The sequence below is a fragment of the Diadema antillarum genome, unplaced genomic scaffold (genome assembly GCF_040938485.1).
Source record: "Diadema antillarum isolate AM-2024a unplaced genomic scaffold, OU_Dant_1.0 seq00000491_RagTag, whole genome shotgun sequence".
In the NCBI taxonomy this organism is placed as follows: domain Eukaryota; kingdom Metazoa; phylum Echinodermata; class Echinoidea; order Diadematoida; family Diadematidae; genus Diadema; species Diadema antillarum.
Window position 1 is genome coordinate 329,806 of NW_027271452.1, and position 20,446 is coordinate 350,251.

Consider the following 20,446-nt stretch of genomic DNA (forward strand, 5'->3'; position numbering starts at 1 on the left):
TACATGGGTCTGCAAAGGTAGCCTAGTAATGTACTGGAATTTACGGTGAGCCCCGAAAACAATTCAATTCAAAATCTAGCGGTCAAAAAAATGTACTAAATGTTACCATCCACTTTCAATACTTTATGGGAGTTTCTAATATGATACTCTCTTCAACATACCACTGTATTTATACAACTCTTCATTTAAGGCGTGCAAATGGGATTCCCTACCTTTAATGGGCATGCAGCATTTGTGATGTTGACTTCCTCAACAGAATACAAATTCCTTCTTCCAAACCCTTACCCCCCCCCCCCCACACACACAAACAAACGCACACACACACATACATATATGTCTAGAGATAGTGGTGCAAGTGGGCTGTTGAGCAAGAGCAGCCCAAATGGTATCATTTTATTATAAGATATTCCTTTCCCTCACAAAAATAAGCGAACAATGGCAAACAAATATCACCCCCCCCCCTTTTCTGACTAACAACTAATTCAACAGTACCATCAACAGAGACTATGTGCAGAAGTCTTCACAGGGTGCAAATATTTGGTTATTGCATGGTCAGTGTTTGATTAATTTGTAGAATGAACAAGGGATGCGTGTGTTCACCACAATGGGAGGACAAATTTGACTGAAAGAAGGGGCATTGAGTATTTCATGGGATACACACACACACACACACACACACACACACACACACACACACACACACACATAATCAAGGAAGGCTCCAGTCACGACATCCAACTGAATGGTTAGAAAGGATCGCTTATCTTCAGTTTATGAATCATTGGTGGTGGGAATTATTTGATTTGAAGATGACCAAAAGCAGTTCATTGTATATGATCCAGTATGGGAACTGATTTTGCAAAACACAATGTCATGTCAATGACACAAAAAAGGCATACCTTTCCTTTTTATCCCCCCCCCCCCCCCATGGTTCAGCTGAGCTCCAATGATGTTAGTTCTGCACAGACATAGTTACAAAATCAATCTGAACTGTACCTGAAGAACACTTGATTGCTTCTACCAAAAAATTATTTCATTTGTGCATGAAAATATTACCAGATTTTTAATGATTACGATAAATCCTTCCAAAAGTCTTTGGGAATATTACTCAGCCATTTATATATTGAGCAACTGCTCCAACTCACAGATAACCAAAGTTTCATGGTATATAGCTGACTCAAAATCAGGATAAGTACCAAATATGATCTGAAAAAAAAAAAAAAATTTTGACCAGCCCTTCGAAGAACTTATGCATCACTCTTCAACTACAAATCATAAATGGAAACAGCGATAATGTATCAAAACAATGTAATGTGCTATCCTGACATTACACTCCTCTTGATATACTGAAGTGTGCAAATTTCCATTAGAGTGAAATGACACATAAATACCTGTTGCTGTTAGCATAACATGAATGTTGGAGTGTGCAGAGCAAATGAACTCTTGAAGATTACTGAAAGTTTGTTTTCCACTGGGGAACTAAAAAATTAAATCTCTTGAAAACCATGAGGGGTGATGAAACCCTTAAAGGGTACACTACCAAGGTACTCCATGCAAAAACAGATTTTTTGTCTGAAAACTGTGGAACTGATCATTTTAAATTCAACTCAACAAATGGAGCTAAAGAAAGGAGGCATCTAGAACTAATCTTCATACAACACAATAGGTGAATAAACTGAATGGCTCATTCATTTGCCCCCTATGATATTTTAGGAGACTTCAATAACTGTGAGCATCACATCTGGGATAAACCTCTCATAATCTAATCTCATCTAATCCTCTTCTAAAAGGTTTTCACATACCTCGGCATACATAGAGAAAGATGCCTGTGTTTATTGCCTGTCATCCCAGAAAACCCACATTGCACACTATCTGCACAAGCAATATTAGATGCAATATGATTCACATTCTGTTATTCGGTAAGTAATTCAATTGAAGAAGATGCTGCTTCGAGGCCATGTTCGATGATACTTACGTTTAAGAAGAGTCTTCCTAAATAGTTGGCCATAGCTGCTTTGAAACCATGACTCTCTGAAAGCCCAGACTTTTGCTACGGTCCGAACACGTGTTGCCGGTCTTTCTATCTCTCGCCCCCAACTCAATTGTGATCTGGGGATCAACTTTCCTTTTATATCGGTCTCAACAGTCTAAAGAACAGGAAACTCTTTTTACATTAAAAAAAATACATATATTTTAGAGGGAAAATGAAGCCTGAACAAGACCACAAGGACAAGGCAAGATCTAACAATGGCCACATTCCTATCCAAGCTCTCTCCATACAGCTATCATAATAATGACTCCCAATCTACAAACACTTGAACAAATGCATAACCTTCAAACTATTGCAAGTTACACCAGCACCTGGAGAGCAACGCAGGGTACACTCCGACATACCTGTCACCCCACGACAAGTGTGTGTGTGTGCCACATGCTCATTGTGCTGGCCTACTTCGTGCCGCCACCATTCAAGGGTACACCATGTCGCACCATGCACGTCTTTTGACAGGAAAGAATAGTGACTCCTACTTGAGAGGGGTTATTGTGATGATTTTCACATGTTTCTCTGACTTCTGACTCGAACAAGAATGTTGCTCCCATACACAGATAGTCCCTATCCTTCCCTACTGCTAGTTTCTTGATGTATATTGCAATATATTGCAAGATATATAGTAGTACACCTGACAAAGCATGTAGACAGATATAACAAGCGTCTTGTGACTGTTACATCACAATTACACATGAATATTTTAGATTTCACCATGATTCATGTACAAGGTATTACAATAAGGTGCATTTGCTACTGGGCAGCAACTCAAAGTGCATGCATAAAAAATTATTATGTAACTTCTAACATGTACGTTTTATTTCACAAAAACAGCCCTGTTATCTCTCTTAAAAAACTACAAGATTTGTTCTTTTAAAGGACTTTAAACATATCTAAACCTAGGAATCTATCTCCATGTTCATTAATGAATCTATCTGATATCACTTAGTTTATCTATTCATATCTCTCTGCATATGCCTATCCACACGTACAGCGGTACATGTTAATCTGAACTGCTACTGCTTTATTTCATCATTTATTGATCCATTCATTTATCTCATTTTATCTCATGAATCCACTCATTTACCTCCCATTTACTTACTGCTACATCTTGTCGTATCAGTAAATCCATTCACTTTAATCTCATGAATCCACAAATTTACTTCCCATTCTCTACAATAACATATATAGTTTGGATCTGTGGATCCATTCATTTACCTCATGAATCCACAGATCTAGCCAACATTTATTAAAATAACAAATCTTGTTTGGATATCTGTAAATCCATTTACTTATCTCATGAATCCACATATCTAGCCCCCATTCACTTAAATGACACATCTCACTTGGATCTGTGGGATCCATTCACTTATCTCATGAATCCTAAGATCAGCCTCCATTTACTTAAATGACCCATCTTGTCTTGATCTGTGGATCCATTCATTCATCTCATGAATCCACAGATCTAGCCCCTATTGTACGTCTTGTTTGGATATGTGGATGGATCTGTAGATCCATTCACTTGTATCTCATAAATGCATTGATGTAGCCCCTATTCACACAAATGACACAGGTATCTAATTTGGATCTGTAGATCCATTTATTTGTATCTCATAAATCCCTTGATGTAGCCCTATTCACACAAATGACACATCTAGTTTGGATCTGTAGATCCATTCATTTGTATCTCATAAATCCCTTGATGTAGCCCCTATTCACACAAATGACACATCTAGTTTGGATCTGTAGATCCATTCATTTGTATCTCATAAATCCCTTGATGAAGCCCCTATTCACACAAATGACACATCTAATTTGGATGTGTGGATCCATTCATTCATCTCAAGAATATCCTGATCGATCAAGCTTCCATTTACTTAACCCTATCTTAACTGGGGGGGGGGGGGGGGGGGGGGGTCAATTTGACCCCCCCCCCCCCCCCCCAGTAAAAACTTGGTCTCAAATAGCCCAGTTAGAATAGGGTTAAATGACATCTGGTTTGGATCTGTGGATCCATTCATTTAATCTCATGAATCCACAGAGCTAGCCCCTATTGTAAAGTATTGTTTGGATATGTGGATGGATCTGTGGATCCATTGAATTCATCACAAGTATATCCAGATCAAGCTTCCATTTACTTATTAATGACATCTGGTTTGGATCTGTGGATCCATTCATTTAATCTCATGAATCCAGTCCATCCAATTGGAGACTGGCTGGTACAGGAGGAAGTGCTCTGATACCGAATGCTGGTATGCCAGACAAGGGGTCATCCGATCCCAATCTGACCTTGAACCAGGGATGCCTGTCCTCTCATGTACCAACTCCGGATGAAGCGAGCAATGTTTCTCATATTCGTTTCGGTATGACAGATGTCTCTACCATGGATGGATGGGGTAACTGTATACAGAAAGGTATACCTTCGCTACCATGACGCTCACCACAAGAGGGTACATGAAATGCATCCTGCTCTCCAACTTAACATTTGACCTGCGGCTTATATTGTGCAGAGTTGGAATATGCTCCTATAATTTGTTTACTAGTCTTGCTTAGACTTTACATAGCAATGAGGTCTAATGGTCTGAAATCAATCTTGCATTTCTAGATCATATCTTCATTCAAGAGTTGGATTATATGCCCATACAATATGTTTAGAAATTTTGTTCAGACTTAGCAATGGGGTATAATGGTTTAATATCAGTCTTATATTTCTAGAGCATATCATCTTCATTCAAGAGTTGGGATATACTCCTATAATTTGTTTAGAAATCTTGTTCAGACTTAGCAAAATGAGGTATAATGGTTTGATATCAGTCTTATATTCCTAGAGCATATTATCTTCATTCAAAAGTTGGAATACGCTCCTATAATTTGTTTAGAAATCTTGTTTAGAGTTGGCAATGAGATATAATGGTTTGATATCAATCTTACATTTCCAGAGCACACCTTCATAATGATACACAATCCTGATCTCACTGAAAATAATTAGTAGTCTGGGGTCCTTCACAAATTTTAAACTGACTGCTTTTCTGAATGGACTGTGAGTGTGTATTATCATAATAACCCAGATCCTGTTGCGAACATAAGAGATATGCTAGACACACATAACTTAGCAATCATTCAGAATCAGTCATTTTGACACTTGCATGTGATGATTTTTCCAATATTTTATAATCAACCTAGAAGCCTGTCATAGTAATAGCACATGCCACCTCCATATCATAATGGGATATCTACTTACCTGACCCATACACAGTCGCTCAAGATACATATGTATACAGTATACATACAGTTAGAGTGGGAAGTGTAATTTCTAACAAAAATATGATCACGAAGCTTGCACCATGCTCAGTTAAGGGTTTATGTTGACTAACCATTGATTGTTACAATGACAAGCTACTATGTTTATCGTCGCTGGGGCGACAAGTCCTCGTATCTACAAAATGTCAAATGTTCAGGAGACCCAAAAAACAAGGTGGCGAAAGCACGATAGTAAATGGGATAGCCTTTCCTTTGACATGCCATGGTGGCTTCATTTTTGGGGTAAGACACTTGGGATTTGTACAGGACATCACTTAACCCATTATTTGACCATTCATCCAAAAGAGTCATTTTCACCAAAATTTCAGATACAAGGTCTTGTCACCCCAGCGACGTTATGCTACTGAACAGTGACTGTTGAGATCATAAATGTAGATGCTATATAAGACATAATTTGTATATGTAACATATAATCATAGTGAAATCAGAAAGAGACAATCTTAGCTGAGTACTTTGCTTTAAATTGTACATGAACCACAGCCAAAATACACATAAATCTACATGATGGCTTTCTCTTCATGTATATTCTGTGTACTGTATACGCCATATATTTTGCGGGGGATTTATTTTCATAAATTTTGCAAGTTGGTTGCTATTTGCACTTTTAAAATGCCAAGAAATTACCTCTGGTTCTGACGTGAAGGCGATGTGCATCCATTTATTACTGTATTCTATGATCGCAAATTTACCCACTCGTGAAATCGTTGGCAGGTTCTGATTCGCGAATAATCAGGCTTGCTAAATATATGGCGTATACAGTACTGCATCTACTGAGTAATGTATTGAAGATATGAAGCAGTGATATCTATGATGTGGTAAACAGAGATCTGGAGATGGCTACATCATGGATGCTTGAAATGTGTATTGCAAATCTACTGGATTGTGGAATACGCTGAACCAAGGTGAAACTACTATCTCTGTGTGATGGTGGAAGAATATCAATGAAAGACATGATCACACTATCATATGGACTAAATTTAAAGAGTCTAAATGTATCCTGCAACATCAAATAAGCATATAATATAGAAGTGGTGCGGTATAGAGTCAATCAGATATCAAAATATAAATGCTAATCAGAATGAAGGGATGATTTTCAGCGCTAACAATGTATGGGGTGAACACCGAGTGTGGGACAGATAAACTAGGACACCTCTATGAATGAATAAATATGACAAGGAGAAAACTAGCAAGAAAATTGGTAGCATCATACACAATCCATCTGACATTAATCACTTGAACACAATATTTATCATCTTTATTTCTTTCATAAATCAGTGTACTTGCTAATTGTTAAGGGTATTTATTTTTTTGTTTTTGTTTTTGCTCTTTTTTTATTTTTCCTCATAACAAGCTATGTGTTCAGAGAAATACGAAAACATGCAAAATATCCATTCAAAACAAAAACTTGAGTTTAAATGGAGGTGGATTTTTGTTCCAAAAGTATTGGCAGATAAATATGACTACAAGAGTTTGGTACAGGACTGGTTAGTGTTACAATTCAATGTATATAGCTGTTACCATTGCACAGAATAATGTTACAAGATATATTCACTGGGTACAGTAATGAAGGTGGCAACTGGAAAACAGGATGAGTGATACAAACAAAAAATAACATGGGATGGGTGCTAAACATGGAATATACAATATCATTTGCTCGTAACCATGGAAATAGAAATATTTGGTAAGGAAATGTGTTTTCCCCCAAGGAATGCTTACATAAGAGGAATACAGGGGTGATGGTCGACGACCCTGAGGGGAGAAAAGGTGAGAGTTGTGACCAAAACAGAGGTCCCAGGTCAGTTGTTTTATTTAGGAAGAGGAAATTGTGAGGACATGGTATTCTAACCATGTAAATATCACATGGAGATCAAGTCAGAAAAGCAAGATACTCAAAATGTTAATTTGACAGACCTTACTGCCAAGGAACTGATACAATCATCAAAGCACACAATAAGTATAAATTAACATGACGTTGTTATCATCTTTACAGATTTAGAAAAAACACTGTGAGAAGTAAATGCATTCCTTTTGATATTATTCTAAACATATGAAACATAATCATTGCTACCATCACATCATTGTAAAACATATCAGTCATATATGTTGATGCATATTCCTGTCACAATCCATATGGTGAACATGGGTTTCCTACCCCCCCCCCCCCGCATTAATTCACACAAACCTACACACACACACACACACACACACACACACACACACACACACACACACACACACACCCATGCAATAGGGACACATCACACAGTTGGCTAGCATACACACATTCCCAAGCTTTTCATATCGATGACTGGGTTTTGAATTCTACGAAAAGAAGAGCAAGAGGTGGTTTTACTAAAAACTTTTTCGCAAATTGATTTTATAATTTCTTCCCCTAAGAATCAGCCAAGGATCGCCAGATATGGTGTGCTGTATCAAAAATATGAATGAAATTGAAAAACACATGTAAACAACCCAAGTAATAAACTACAAATAAGACCAAAAAAAAAAAAAAATAGAGAAGAAAAGATACATTTGCCAGTTAACCAACGGAATACAGAATGTATTTCACGAAACACAATAAAACATATTTGCTATACAGCCTTAACACATCATCGGCATGCTTACAGATGATGATGATGGTGTGTAAGATCCAGTGGAACCTAAGCGACTCCCTGCACTAGATCCATATCTGGATCCACTCCCAGGTGTGTAGGAAGAACTACCTCCAGATCCATAGCGATTATATGATCCGTACGACATGGCGGCAATCAAAGTTTGTGCAGTGATGGGGAGCAGAGCTCAGCCGTGCAAATGTAACGGCCGTATGTTATCACGTATGTCCTGCAAAAGTCTGTGATACCTTTTCCACAATGCGCATATATATCCTTTGTATTCTCAGTGATTGCAGATGAATACCGTCAGCAGTAAATGATATTTTCTCACTCCAGTAATGACCTGACGAAACACAGATTGCCACACACTGGGGGCTTTTTCCTCCAGCTTCTCTTGAGAGGGTAATATTGTGTCTGCCTGTCAATTAAAGCTTTGAATCTCAAGCTGTGACTGACAGCTAGGCTTCAGTGCAAGTCACATGTGGGGCAATTATTGGCAGGTTCCTGGGCACCAACTTCCACGCAGATTGGAAGGAAACTGGAGGTTTACGGTTGCGAAGACACCTATTTCCTGTGCACGTGTGTCGAGTTCAGATCAGGGAACAACAACCTGGTGTTTGTGCGTATGGGGGGGGGTGGGAGCTAAAGGCAAACTTCAGGAGAGGCTGACTGGCAGCAACAAGCTTGGGCTCTGACAGATGCAGATGTTTCAGGTGCAACAATGTGGCGGACAAATTGCAGCATAAGAGCAACACAGCTTGAGAGCCCTTGTGTCGTTACCTTGTCAGTATACCTGATGAAATGAGTGCATTGCACAGCACGGAAGCACTGATCTATCACACACTGCTAGGTATACTTATCACATAGGACAAACCAACAGTGCATCTCTACTGTGTAATAAAGAAAAGAAAAAAATTGCACATAAAAATCAAGAGGTGGACAGGGGGATCCAGTCAGGGTTTAATCCAATATCCGTCACCAAGGCGACAGTGGAAAAGCTTCTTAAAGGAGATGCCCTAATTGATGAACGCCACTAATGAAGGAAGTATGACTCGTGAGCGCAGTTTCACAACCTAGTCGTAACTGAGGGCAATTCCTGATGCAGGGTACTGTCTCGCTGCTCATGAGAATGACGCACACATGGCAGGGTATTTGCCCAAATCAATACAATCAATAAACCCACACAGTGCAGAAACACAGCACATCTGAGTCCCTGAAGCAGTGATTGGAAAAAAAATGCACATGTGATGTAGTCCAGCTTGAAATCTCAGAGCCTCCTCTGGTCCTTGAAAAGTGGGATGGATCATCAATCAAAATATACTATCCATTCAACAAATGTATAGACAATCTACAGAGAGGAATATAATGTCAAGATTACTTCCAACACACGAGAGGCTGTGATAATCATGCGAGAGCAAATCTCCCCCACTGAAATGTATCTCATGGGAGGGGTCAAATGAAGATGCACTTGGGGATGGTAGCTTCCTCCTAATGTGTCAGCTGAATTCAATCTGACAGCCAGATGGATTACTTAATCCAAAGATCACATGAGAGGCTAATCCACATATGAAGATATGGCATACAAGCACTAACAACAAGGCTGGATCCCTGTGTATCAGAAATGGTGCCGGCTGTATTTTGAGCTGACACACTCAATACACACATACACTAATGCAGCGGGATGCTCCCTGCACTCGGATGCGAGGGGATGGGTTGCCGTGGCGGCAGCATGTATGATGCAGGGAGGATGAGGCCAATGATGATGGGAGGCAGATGGCAATGGAATCTCAATCATCCTCGCTGGAAGAACAAGTCCACATTCCATACCCCCGAAGGAGGATTAAAGGACACAGGTCACACATGGGGCTACCATAGTTTCCTCCACACAGGGCTGTATGCACACACCACGTCTGTCTGCCGTTCCTCTGCTTGGCATAGACATGTAGATAGTCTCATCGCATAATGAAGTCTCCTATCATCGCACTGAAATCATTGTGTCTCCTGTTCACCTATCACTTCCATACATTCTATTTCTATCACAATGATCTCTATATCTTCTCCATTTCGAGCGAGTCATTGATATCAGGCTGGTCTGGGCATTTCCCTATCTCAGTGGCTCTGAGTGTGGTCTCGAGTGGCGCATTGGTTCCTTGTTACATTTATCATTCCAAATCAAAGCTAAAACTCACACACACTGTAGACATACCAGCAGGATAGGTTATCAGAATTCTGTTCTATGACATCCCCGGGATTTTCCACAAACAATTCTGAATCACTCACGCTGGAAATAAATATCTCACATTACAAGTTGACATACTTAAAAACTTCTTAATAATGGAGCACATAGAAGAACTTCCTTCTAAAAGTGCCGGTCATTCAGTTATCAATTCCTTGGTACTCCTCTATCTTAGATTGACAGTCTTTCAATGAGTGATCATTACTCCCGCAAGACTCGAGATAAAAAAACGTGTTACTCATTTGCGAGGAATCCAAACTGGTACAGGAGGCAGTGCAGTGAACATTTTTTTTTGCCTATCATGAGACCACTTGAGGAAATATTTGTTCAGTTCATCTGGCTGTGTTCAGGACAAATAATCACTTCAAACAAGGGCGCATGCAAAGACAAGTCTCTGTCGACTCTTTTCAGAGCCTCATCAAATCCAGGCTCCCCAGCTGACATCACGGATGCTTCACGAAACACTCCGATTCCCCACAAATAGATATCGGCGACTGTTTAAAAATAAATTTGCGCCACTTGTCAACATCGATTGTCCTGCCTGGCACTATGACCCGACATCGCAGGTGACAAGCTCCTGTCAGCGATCCATGGCCGAGGAACAATTCCCTTACAACCTGCAAGCCCGGTTCTCACAGCTGTGATAATACAGCAGCATGGTGAGGCATGCGAATAGAGAGCAAGGGGAGAATTGCCCACAATTATGCTGCAAAATTTCATACTTCGCTCTGCACACATACACAGCCTAATCCCCTAAGGCAAGAATGTGCACACAATGGTGTGAAAAAAAGGGGATCTAGAGGGGGGGGGGGGGGGGGATTGGGGTCAAGTGGGGAAAAAAAATAATAGACTTAAGTCTGTTTGTGTTGTCTGCTTCTCTATCTCTGTAACTCTCCTGAGTCTCTTCATGCAAAGGCCTGGACTGAAAGGCAGAGATTGGTATGGAGAGCTAGTACACATATCACAATGGAGCACCAGGATATTATGATTCAACAAATCACTTTATAAAGTATTGTACTAAACCAGACAGAAAATATACTGGAATCAGCCAAGCATAGCAACTCCAGGTACTATCCCATCCCAATTCTGCCCTCCTCCAACCCCCCCCCCCCATCCCCTCATCGTGCAAAGCAGCTACATGATTTCCACTGAGGGTATGTCTAGCCTTCTCGTGATGTTTGCGTTATTCGTCTGTTCTTTTCTTTGCACTGGCTATTGTGTCTCTCCCGAGACAAACAAGCAGGACACTCCCCTGCCAGGTCCTTTATTACTTTGCTCTTCACGCATTGCTATGAGGACACTGCAATGAACCATTTCTTTAGCACATCTCAATGGCTTATCACCTCTCAGAGAACTTCATGTGGATTGAGCAGGGTGGCTCTTCCACATTGATTTTTTTCCCCCTTTCTTTTGAACACCATAACGGAAGGATGGCTGGTTCATATTCTGGCTGTGAAGAGTGAGAGAAAATGGAGCATCGCTGACAATGGTATGCAAGGTGGCAATGTCAATGATCCCAATTTAGCATAAGAAGGTGCACAGTAACATCTTGGAGCCCTAGTTTGCAGAACATTATGGGGGCGGGAGTGGGTGGGCAAGGATTTCTTGTACAGCTACCTCATATTCAAAATTCAATGTCATGTCGAAGAGATGACAGAACTGTTTAAGAATCAAGGATATGCATTGTTAAACAAGACATGAGTGATTTTTAGAACAATGAAATGAGTTGTGTAACAGCCCAAACAAGGGGACAGAGAGATACCTGAGCATTTCAGAAGTAAAAGAGCATCACAGACAGCTTAAGCTGAGGAGTGGTTTTGATAACATTTAACGGATACTTATAAATGCTGACACTTGTGTCATCTTCAGACAGCATCACATGGGTTCGCTGAGGAAGAGTGATGCTTCCATAAGTGATGACGGCCCCCATTCAGGTACCCTTCTGATTCTAACACACATTCACAGGTTAATGTCATGCAGCAACATTATATCACAGAGGTAGCAGGGGGTGGGGGAGAAACCTGTCTGCATCAGGTGATGGTAATTTAAAAACAACAGCAACAACAACTAACATCTCTCATTTTTATCTCTGCCCCAAGTTCCCCGAGCAACAAGATGAAACCTCGAAGCGGAAACGCTTAATTCCTCATGTAAATGTCAGAATGTGGCTGTGACTTGGGAAAAGTGTGATAAGTTTATCTGATGACTCATCTTCTTAAAGCCACTGTTAATCTTTGAGTAAGGGTTTTAGAGCTACATTCTTGTATGTGTTGACACAAATAATATTTCATAGACCAAAGTCGCAAACTGCATACATTTTCTTAACCTTAAAAAAATAAAAAGTAAAAAAAAAGATCAATGGCTTGTCCAAAATATTGATTTGTCATTAACTCTTGGCACACATAACTATTTTCAATATTCATGTTAGATAAAATCTCTTGGCATTCAACATGGTTACGACTTTTGGAATCCACACATTCAAAAATTATGATACTGTGTATCATGACATTCATATAAAGGTGATTTCCAAACAGGTTATCAGAAAAGAAATAAAACTGTCCCCTCCATGCCCCCTGACTTTACCTGACTGTGTAGGTATTTTCAGGTTCTCTCACAGAAAGATTTCTCAGAGGAAAAAGTTATGTTAAAAAAAAATTAACAATGACAATTTCTCCAAGCTGAGTTTGTCACTTTCACAAGGCCCCCTTAAAATGATTTGCATGCAATGGTCCAGCTTTACTGTCTGTGGTAAAATCAAAGCTTCATTTTGATTCTTTGTACACTCATCTTCAAACCAACGAATGACATTATATTACTTTGTCACTATCAACTCTGATTAACACTGATAGTACTACTCAATTTCATCAAAGGATGTAACTTCTCATTCAGACTTATCAACCCTATCTTTTTTTTTCATCTTCCTTTTCTCCTTAAGGATAACCAGTTCTTTAAAACTTAAGATGCTCACTAGTTCTATTGTGCTTCCAGGTTTGGGTAGCTCATGAGGCCAGGTAGAAATAAGGGATACATCACTGGGCAGGCTGAAATCTTTGTTGGCAATGCATTGCCTTCACTACAGCAACAGCATCACTACAACTCTATGGACCATCACAGTATTGTGCCAACAGAATCAACTGGGACTAGCCTAAAGATGACAGGACTCATTTACTTCAATTTGAATTCCTGCACAACCAAGTGCCTCAGTTTTCTTTTTTCCCTCTCTTTTTTTTTTCCTGCTCTCTGGAACTTAATGATGGAAAATTTAAAAAAATCACATATTTGAAGCCTCCTATCACAAAAACTTCCCAGCTTTTATAAACGTGTCACATTCTCCATCATGCACAGAACTGATATCTTTGCAATCAAGTGCAGTACTATAACATGTGAGGTCTGAATGGGGGGGGGGGGGGGGGGTGTATAAAGGAAGTTTGTAAAAATGTTTGCTTTTACAAACTTCTGACGCATGTTGGTATTTCAAACATCATGTCAACCCCCGAAGGATAATTTGTACGACACAACTCTAATTCATCACTTGGCTGAAACATCAGAAAACAAATGACAGCAACTGCACTAGGCTTCACTTCCATACCCTCTCTTTAGAATATGGCAATGTATTCATCACTGCATATTTACAAATTCAATTCTGTGGAGGTTTTCAATGTTGCCATGGTGAGGTGGTATACTAGGAAATGGCCAAGTTATTTGGTGAGAACATTACAAAAGGAAATAATATGGATCATATAGTCAGAGCATTCACATTGCAGACAGAACCAGGAAAGAGAATAGGCATGAACCACATTTCTCTCGCATGGCAAGTCATGCAATGCTTTGAAGGGTCTGAAAGCTAAGACTAGTGCTCTTGCGACCAGATGGAATTTCAAGAATGTTCCCTTGTGGTATGCTAGGAATTCACACTGGGGGCAGAAGAGTAAAAGCTCTGGGGATCTATGACATGATGAGCAAAAAGCATGTTCATACACACATTCACAGCTGCTATTCATACTCAAAGTATAATTGCTTCCACATCCACTTTACTCAATAGAAAAAAGAAAAAAGAGAGAATATAGAGTGGAAAATTCTTAAAAGTATACTGTGAAAAGTCAAAAACCAAATACAAAAGCCATAAAACAAAAAAGAAACACACACACACACATACTAGATTTTTAGAGAAGCAAAATTCTCTTGATAAGAACACTCTGCATTCATTGAGTTACTTTCATCATTCATTCTTCAGAGTAACAACCTACTAGTATACTATATTACTATTGCGAGATGAAATGGGACCAAGCAAAGAAGTTGAGTGCTAGGCTCAAAACCAATGCGACAACTGGTTCAACCTCCCACAAGTCAATGACCTCGTTTGACATTCACCTCTACTAACCTTGCTACTTCCCACTCAGAAATAACCAGAGAGATCAAAGGATAAGAACCATGAGAGGTATTCTGGAAACCATGGAAATCTGTCTGATAAGGACAGTATAGCTCGTGACTGATGTAATCCTGAGTCTCTTTTGAAGGTGAGCATTGAAATATATGGTATACCAGTAGGTGGTTTACAATTTCTAAATTATCACAGAAGCTGTATAACCATTATCAATTTGGGCAGGGAAAACATTTTCATTAATAATTGTTGTAATCAGGCCTGATTGCTATAAAACATGAAAAAATGTCTGGCGTGAAGCAATAGACCAATGACAGTATTTCTCAATCATTGTTTTAATGCCATTAATTGTTGCTACCTCCAGAGTTTCACATTAATTTAAATTAAAAATTTAATGTTAGTCATCCCACTCAATCAAAATAACACAGACATACACAAACACTTCTGTTCAGCATGAATTAGTAATCTGCATCTCCCAAAGATACTAACAGCAAGACCTTTTACCACTCTACATTTACTGTCCATCTCAATATCTGAACTTGCATATTGCTTCGTTTTTATGCTAGCACATCCATGCACGTCTCCTCATGCAAGATGAGGTGACGGGAGAGAAAAAAGTCAATCTGCTGGTAGTGATCAGAGAATTTATCAGACCAGAACTAGTATACGAATAGTGGATTGCCCATGATATCATACAGTTTCCATAATTTTGGAAGCAATTATTCCAGCATGTATTGTAAAGGTCATATACGTAGACTGACAGTCACAATGCTAATTTTAAGAAACTGTGCACTAATTCCCCTCAGCAAACTGCAGGATTTCAAGCTGTAATGGTTTTGCAGATACCCAAATGGGGCAAGCAGCCAAAGTAGAGTGCCGCACTACATCTTTCTTCGTTCCTTCAAAGTGGATCTTGTGAGGATGCCCTCGGCCGGTGATCCCAGCAAGCTGCTGGACTCAATGTCAACTCCCTGCCACTACGAGCAACAGCATATTCAAGCAGTGACGACATGTGTCACCATGGCAACGTCCATCACCGGCACCAGCTGCGTAATTGGCTCACTGCTCTAATCGCACCGGAGCTTCACAGATTCCTTTGAAAATGTTTTCTTTGTGCATGAGTAAGGAGGAGGGATCACTCTTATTTTCACTTCTGGGCATCGCTCTCTTGCCAACTCCATATATATATATATATATATTTTCCTTCCGTGTCAGTCCTGTTCAGTGGCTTGTCTCGTGAACCAGTCAAAATTTGAACATGTATGACTACTGTATATAATGACAGCCAAGACAAAACATGGGGGGGGGGGGGGATGTCAGCATTGAGAAGATGAGTAGTTCACCTTACCGTATACCTGCCAAACCCCCAAATTCAGGAAATATGAATAAACTTAAAGAAAATAATGCAAAATTAGGAATTTCACCCATTTCTTATACACGACGATCAGCAGGTGTCGACAAAAATAGGAACACAAGGTTAAATGAAGCTTCCTCTTTAATGAGAACAGTCGGCAGGTATGTTACCACATAATACCAAAAATGTTGTATTCAAAGTCTTTTTGAAGTCAACAGCTCCATTTTGTACATGCCCTCCACATTTTTTCTAAAATGCACAGATGATAAAAATTTGCCATCAAAGAAGTAGCGTCATATCTTAAAACTAAACAAACAAACAAACAAAACTTCCAAATTCTGGAAGAGGGAAATACAATGATTGCTTCGTAGTTCTTGTTATGCAAAACGTTTAAAGCATATTTTTATCAGTCATCAAAGGAAGGAAACACACGTAATTAATAGTCACTGCCGACATCATTGAATCACAGTAATCATCGTTTTCCACATAGTGGGGCTGAATACAAATGGATATCTGGTGGTCCTGGACAATAAAAGATGAACTCTTGGTCCCTGGAAAATGACATGTTTACATGTTTGATATGAGAATTGTTACAAATTTATAACTTGTGAAGTTAAAGAAGGCATTTTTATTGTATACATCATTCACATCACTAATTTGTTAGCATGTCTGCACGCAGCACTCGTCTATGCCACCAATACATCTTATTTTATTTTATCAATTTATGTCCAATTTCGAGTGTTTTTGCTTTTGTTTTCCTTTTGAGGGTTGGTATGCAGTAAGGGAAGGCACTGATAAGTAACCAGGAGAAAGTCAGTTAAAACATTGCATTCTGCTGAAATGATCTTAAAAGGGACTTCGAATCTGAGACTACCTATGACATTTGGAAAAGAGATAATCTCGAGAGGACCACTTCATCACACCTCATCTGACATGTGACAACTTTAATGGCGACAATTTATACAGACAGATGACTCCTCATCTTACCCAATACACCATGCAACCACTCACATTTCAGAGACATATCACTGCTTTGGCTTTGTTTGTACTATACCCTGCTGATTGGGATAGCCATAACAATAGTGCTCACTTCATGGACATGCAACCCCATCAACAGGACTACTTTGTGATGAGCGATATGAACGCTGATAAGAAACAGAAGAATCATCTCTCCCCGAAGGGGCTCATTGCTGATGGGCCCATAAAAGACTTCCAGAGACAGAAAGGGAGAGAGAAAGATAAGGGGGGGGGGGGGGTAGAGAGTGAACAACAAAGAAATATGAGGAAGAGAGAAAAAAACAGAGATGAGCTCCATTATCAAAATGCGAATTTGGCTTGGAATGCCATTTGCTTTGTGCGACAGTCAATTACGTTATAGTTTGACAAAGCAAACCCTTTTACCAGCAAGGGAGCCCATTCAAATGGGGAACTGGGGCACAACGCAATTGCAGATGATTAACCTTGGTCAGATTGTTTGCTATCAGATTGCTTTCAAACTAACACAATATTGTCATGTCTTTTCTCACTGCCTTCCATTCTTTTTTTTTCTTTTTTTTTTGGGGGGGGGGGGGGGGGGGGGGGGGTAAAGAGGAAGGAGCGATGCATTGACGTTCAGGGTTGCCTGCTACTCATTTTCAAGCGACCATCAATTGACATTTCGTGGGGAAGGGAAAACACATGTTCTGGCTCCATGCGGACTGGGTTCTGGGAGAATAGAATGTGGCATTGCTGTTTACCTAAGGCATGTCGGAAATTATGATGAATTGGCATTTGGGGGTCCTCATTACAACAAATGTCAACAATTCGACTCTTGTACACATGTATGTTTCCCCAGGGTTTGGGGGTAACATCTACATAGCATTCTCAAGTTATAACAAGATCCCTGTGAACTCTAGTTTCTTTGAAACAATACCACTGTACTGAATTTTTCCCCAAAAAATCTTCAAAAGTATTACTTTATTTATTTCAAGTGGTGTAGGGAACTAGTATATTCCTAAACAAGATTTTGCATTGAAGAGTTAAACTTCTCTCACGTATTTCACTCAGTCAATAGATATCAATCCTGACACCAATTCATGATCATTCCCTGACATTGCAACACCCTTCTTGTCTCTGTCCCATTCATTGAGGGCCATGTTGTCTACAATTTCACCACACTCAAACAGCAATATCACCAAACTGATTTATGTGGCGACATAACCAGATATTCCAAATGAAAGCCATGGAAGTGATATGAGAATAATGTTCTTACAACCATTCAGTGACATGCACGGCTACACCAGTAAATCAAACATGAACCGTTCCTGAAACCGACAAGCCATTGGAAGTAATCTTATACTTTATAGCACAACATGAAATCGAATAGCACAGAGTTAGTAGGAAACAGAGAGTGAGACACAACATACAGCGATACAACTCATCTCAAATTTCCCATCACAACCTACTTCAGGATGACATCCGTTTTGTCGTATTGCAATGCACATATGTACGTATGCATGAAAATACCAAGAACATGTACCTGACGATATACAAGCTGGTAAGAAGAAATATCGCAGCTCTCAACTACCTGTAATGAGATTTAACTCTCATGGTACTCACCATCATTGCTCAAGGATTGATTCTTTGCAACAAGAACAAACTTTTTTGAAAATTTGCCGAGGATATTTGCAATCCACTTGGAGACTGCTGAAGTGGATAACATAGGACAGCATCTGCACACAGCTCTCTAGTGATATTGACTTTTCTATCGATCTTGACACCAAACAATCAGCACGCTGGGCAAATTTCTAGTGGAGTGGACAATTTATGGGCATCAAGTCTTGTCTGCAGCCATCATCAATGTCAATATTCATAAATCTAACATATTATTCGGCATGCAGTATATTGCAATATTTAAGCTATGTAAACATGCAAAATCTCTCATTCCTTGATGAAATAATTACTTCTTTTCTTTGACTCTCTTGCACAATGCTGGACATCCCAATGCCACAAGCAGAAAAAAAGTGACTCTCCAATTTTTAATTTTCTTTCTATAACACATCCGGATGCTACTTGATCATGAATTCAAACCACTCATAAGACAGGATTTTTCTTTTTTTAAATTCCAAGAAAGAGCTGGTTCACTTGAAGTATTAGTACTAGAACAGTTGAAGTTTGAGCAAACTGGCAAACTGTGCAGAAAGCTCCTATAACTAAAATGCCACAAAGTCATTTGACGTTGCATCCAGTTGGCATCTTATAATTCTCTTGGTTGCTCTATTGTGACAATGTGTTACTTTATGCAAGTTAATTGTACTGTGTAGGCTAGGAGACCAATAGTGTAAAATTTCCTCAATTATTGAATTTGTTTGAAAAATTTCACTGCCTATGCCTTGACAGTAGCATAATACCATTTTGACAGCTTCAGAGTAGTGAAGATAATGATAGAATATGCCATTTGACACGATATGAAATCTAATGCTGATATTTCTGACATATCAAATATGTGCGGTGTGAACAGTCACATGACATTGGTGTCTCTGTTACAGCGCACATAAAAATTGCCATTATATACTGTCTTTATATACCACATATGTTCCTATTCCCTTTGTTACACTTCACTCATGAACAAAAGACTTCTGTACAATACCATGGGGATCCTTTGTCTTTGCATGAAACTCATACCACCACTGACACCCAATATCATCTTGAAACATAGCGACATACAAGTTTATTACCTGCTCACCCATATGCATTTCAAGTTTTGCAACACAAGCAATATACAATAAGAACTGACACATTGTACAAGACGACAAAGAGAATTCATGAAGACAATATCATAAGTGATAGACACAGAACAGAGAGAGAGACACACACACAGACACACACATACACACACACACACACACACACACACAAACTCTTCTGAGCAGCTCCCTGTTGCCCATAATTCTTCATACATTCCATTGCAAAAGATACACCTGCTCTCATGTTATATTTCCTCTTTTTTTTTTCTCAGAATGCCTAGACTTGAATGCAAGAACAAACTGATTTCCTCTCCACCCCTTCAATTGCAAACTTTCTGCTTGTTTTTTTTTTTTTTTTTTTTTTTTTTTTTGTTCTGCTTTTATTAATGGTGAATTCAGACATCTATAATCATCCTACAACTGGTGCACAAAGGTATGCCATTTTGGGAAGACAAACAAATCTGACTGATGCTAGGATTCATCACATGGTCTTTACATTTGTCAAGTGTGTTTAGTAAACAAAATCAATGGACCTTTTGGGATACTTATTGGCAACATGACATTTAAAAAAATGAAATTATCTCTCAAATTTTGATTAATCCTGCTTCGTTATGTTGTCAGGTTTTCTGTAACACATTATGAAATTGAAATACTGATTGTACCTCAGTCATGGGTTTCATTTTTATGTGACTGCAAGGCAGTTGTGCGGTAAAATGAGAGAAATCATTGTGGACATGATTAAAGATGCAGAAAGTTCAATGACTTCAGTGACA

The 20,446-nt window shown here is 39.2% G+C and overlaps 1 protein-coding gene across 1 annotated transcript in view; it reads right to left on the reverse strand.

The window, feature by feature from the left end:
- LOC139733801 (protein phosphatase 1 regulatory subunit 12A-like) overlaps positions 1 to 20,446 on the reverse strand; it is a 125,362-nt gene that overhangs the window by 21,137 nt on the left and 83,779 nt on the right. The window contains exon 22 of the mRNA XM_071644607.1: positions 7,082 to 7,114. Within this exon, the coding sequence (XP_071500708.1) occupies positions 7,082 to 7,114 (33 nt within the window). The remainder of the gene's footprint in view (positions 1 to 7,081; positions 7,115 to 20,446) is intronic.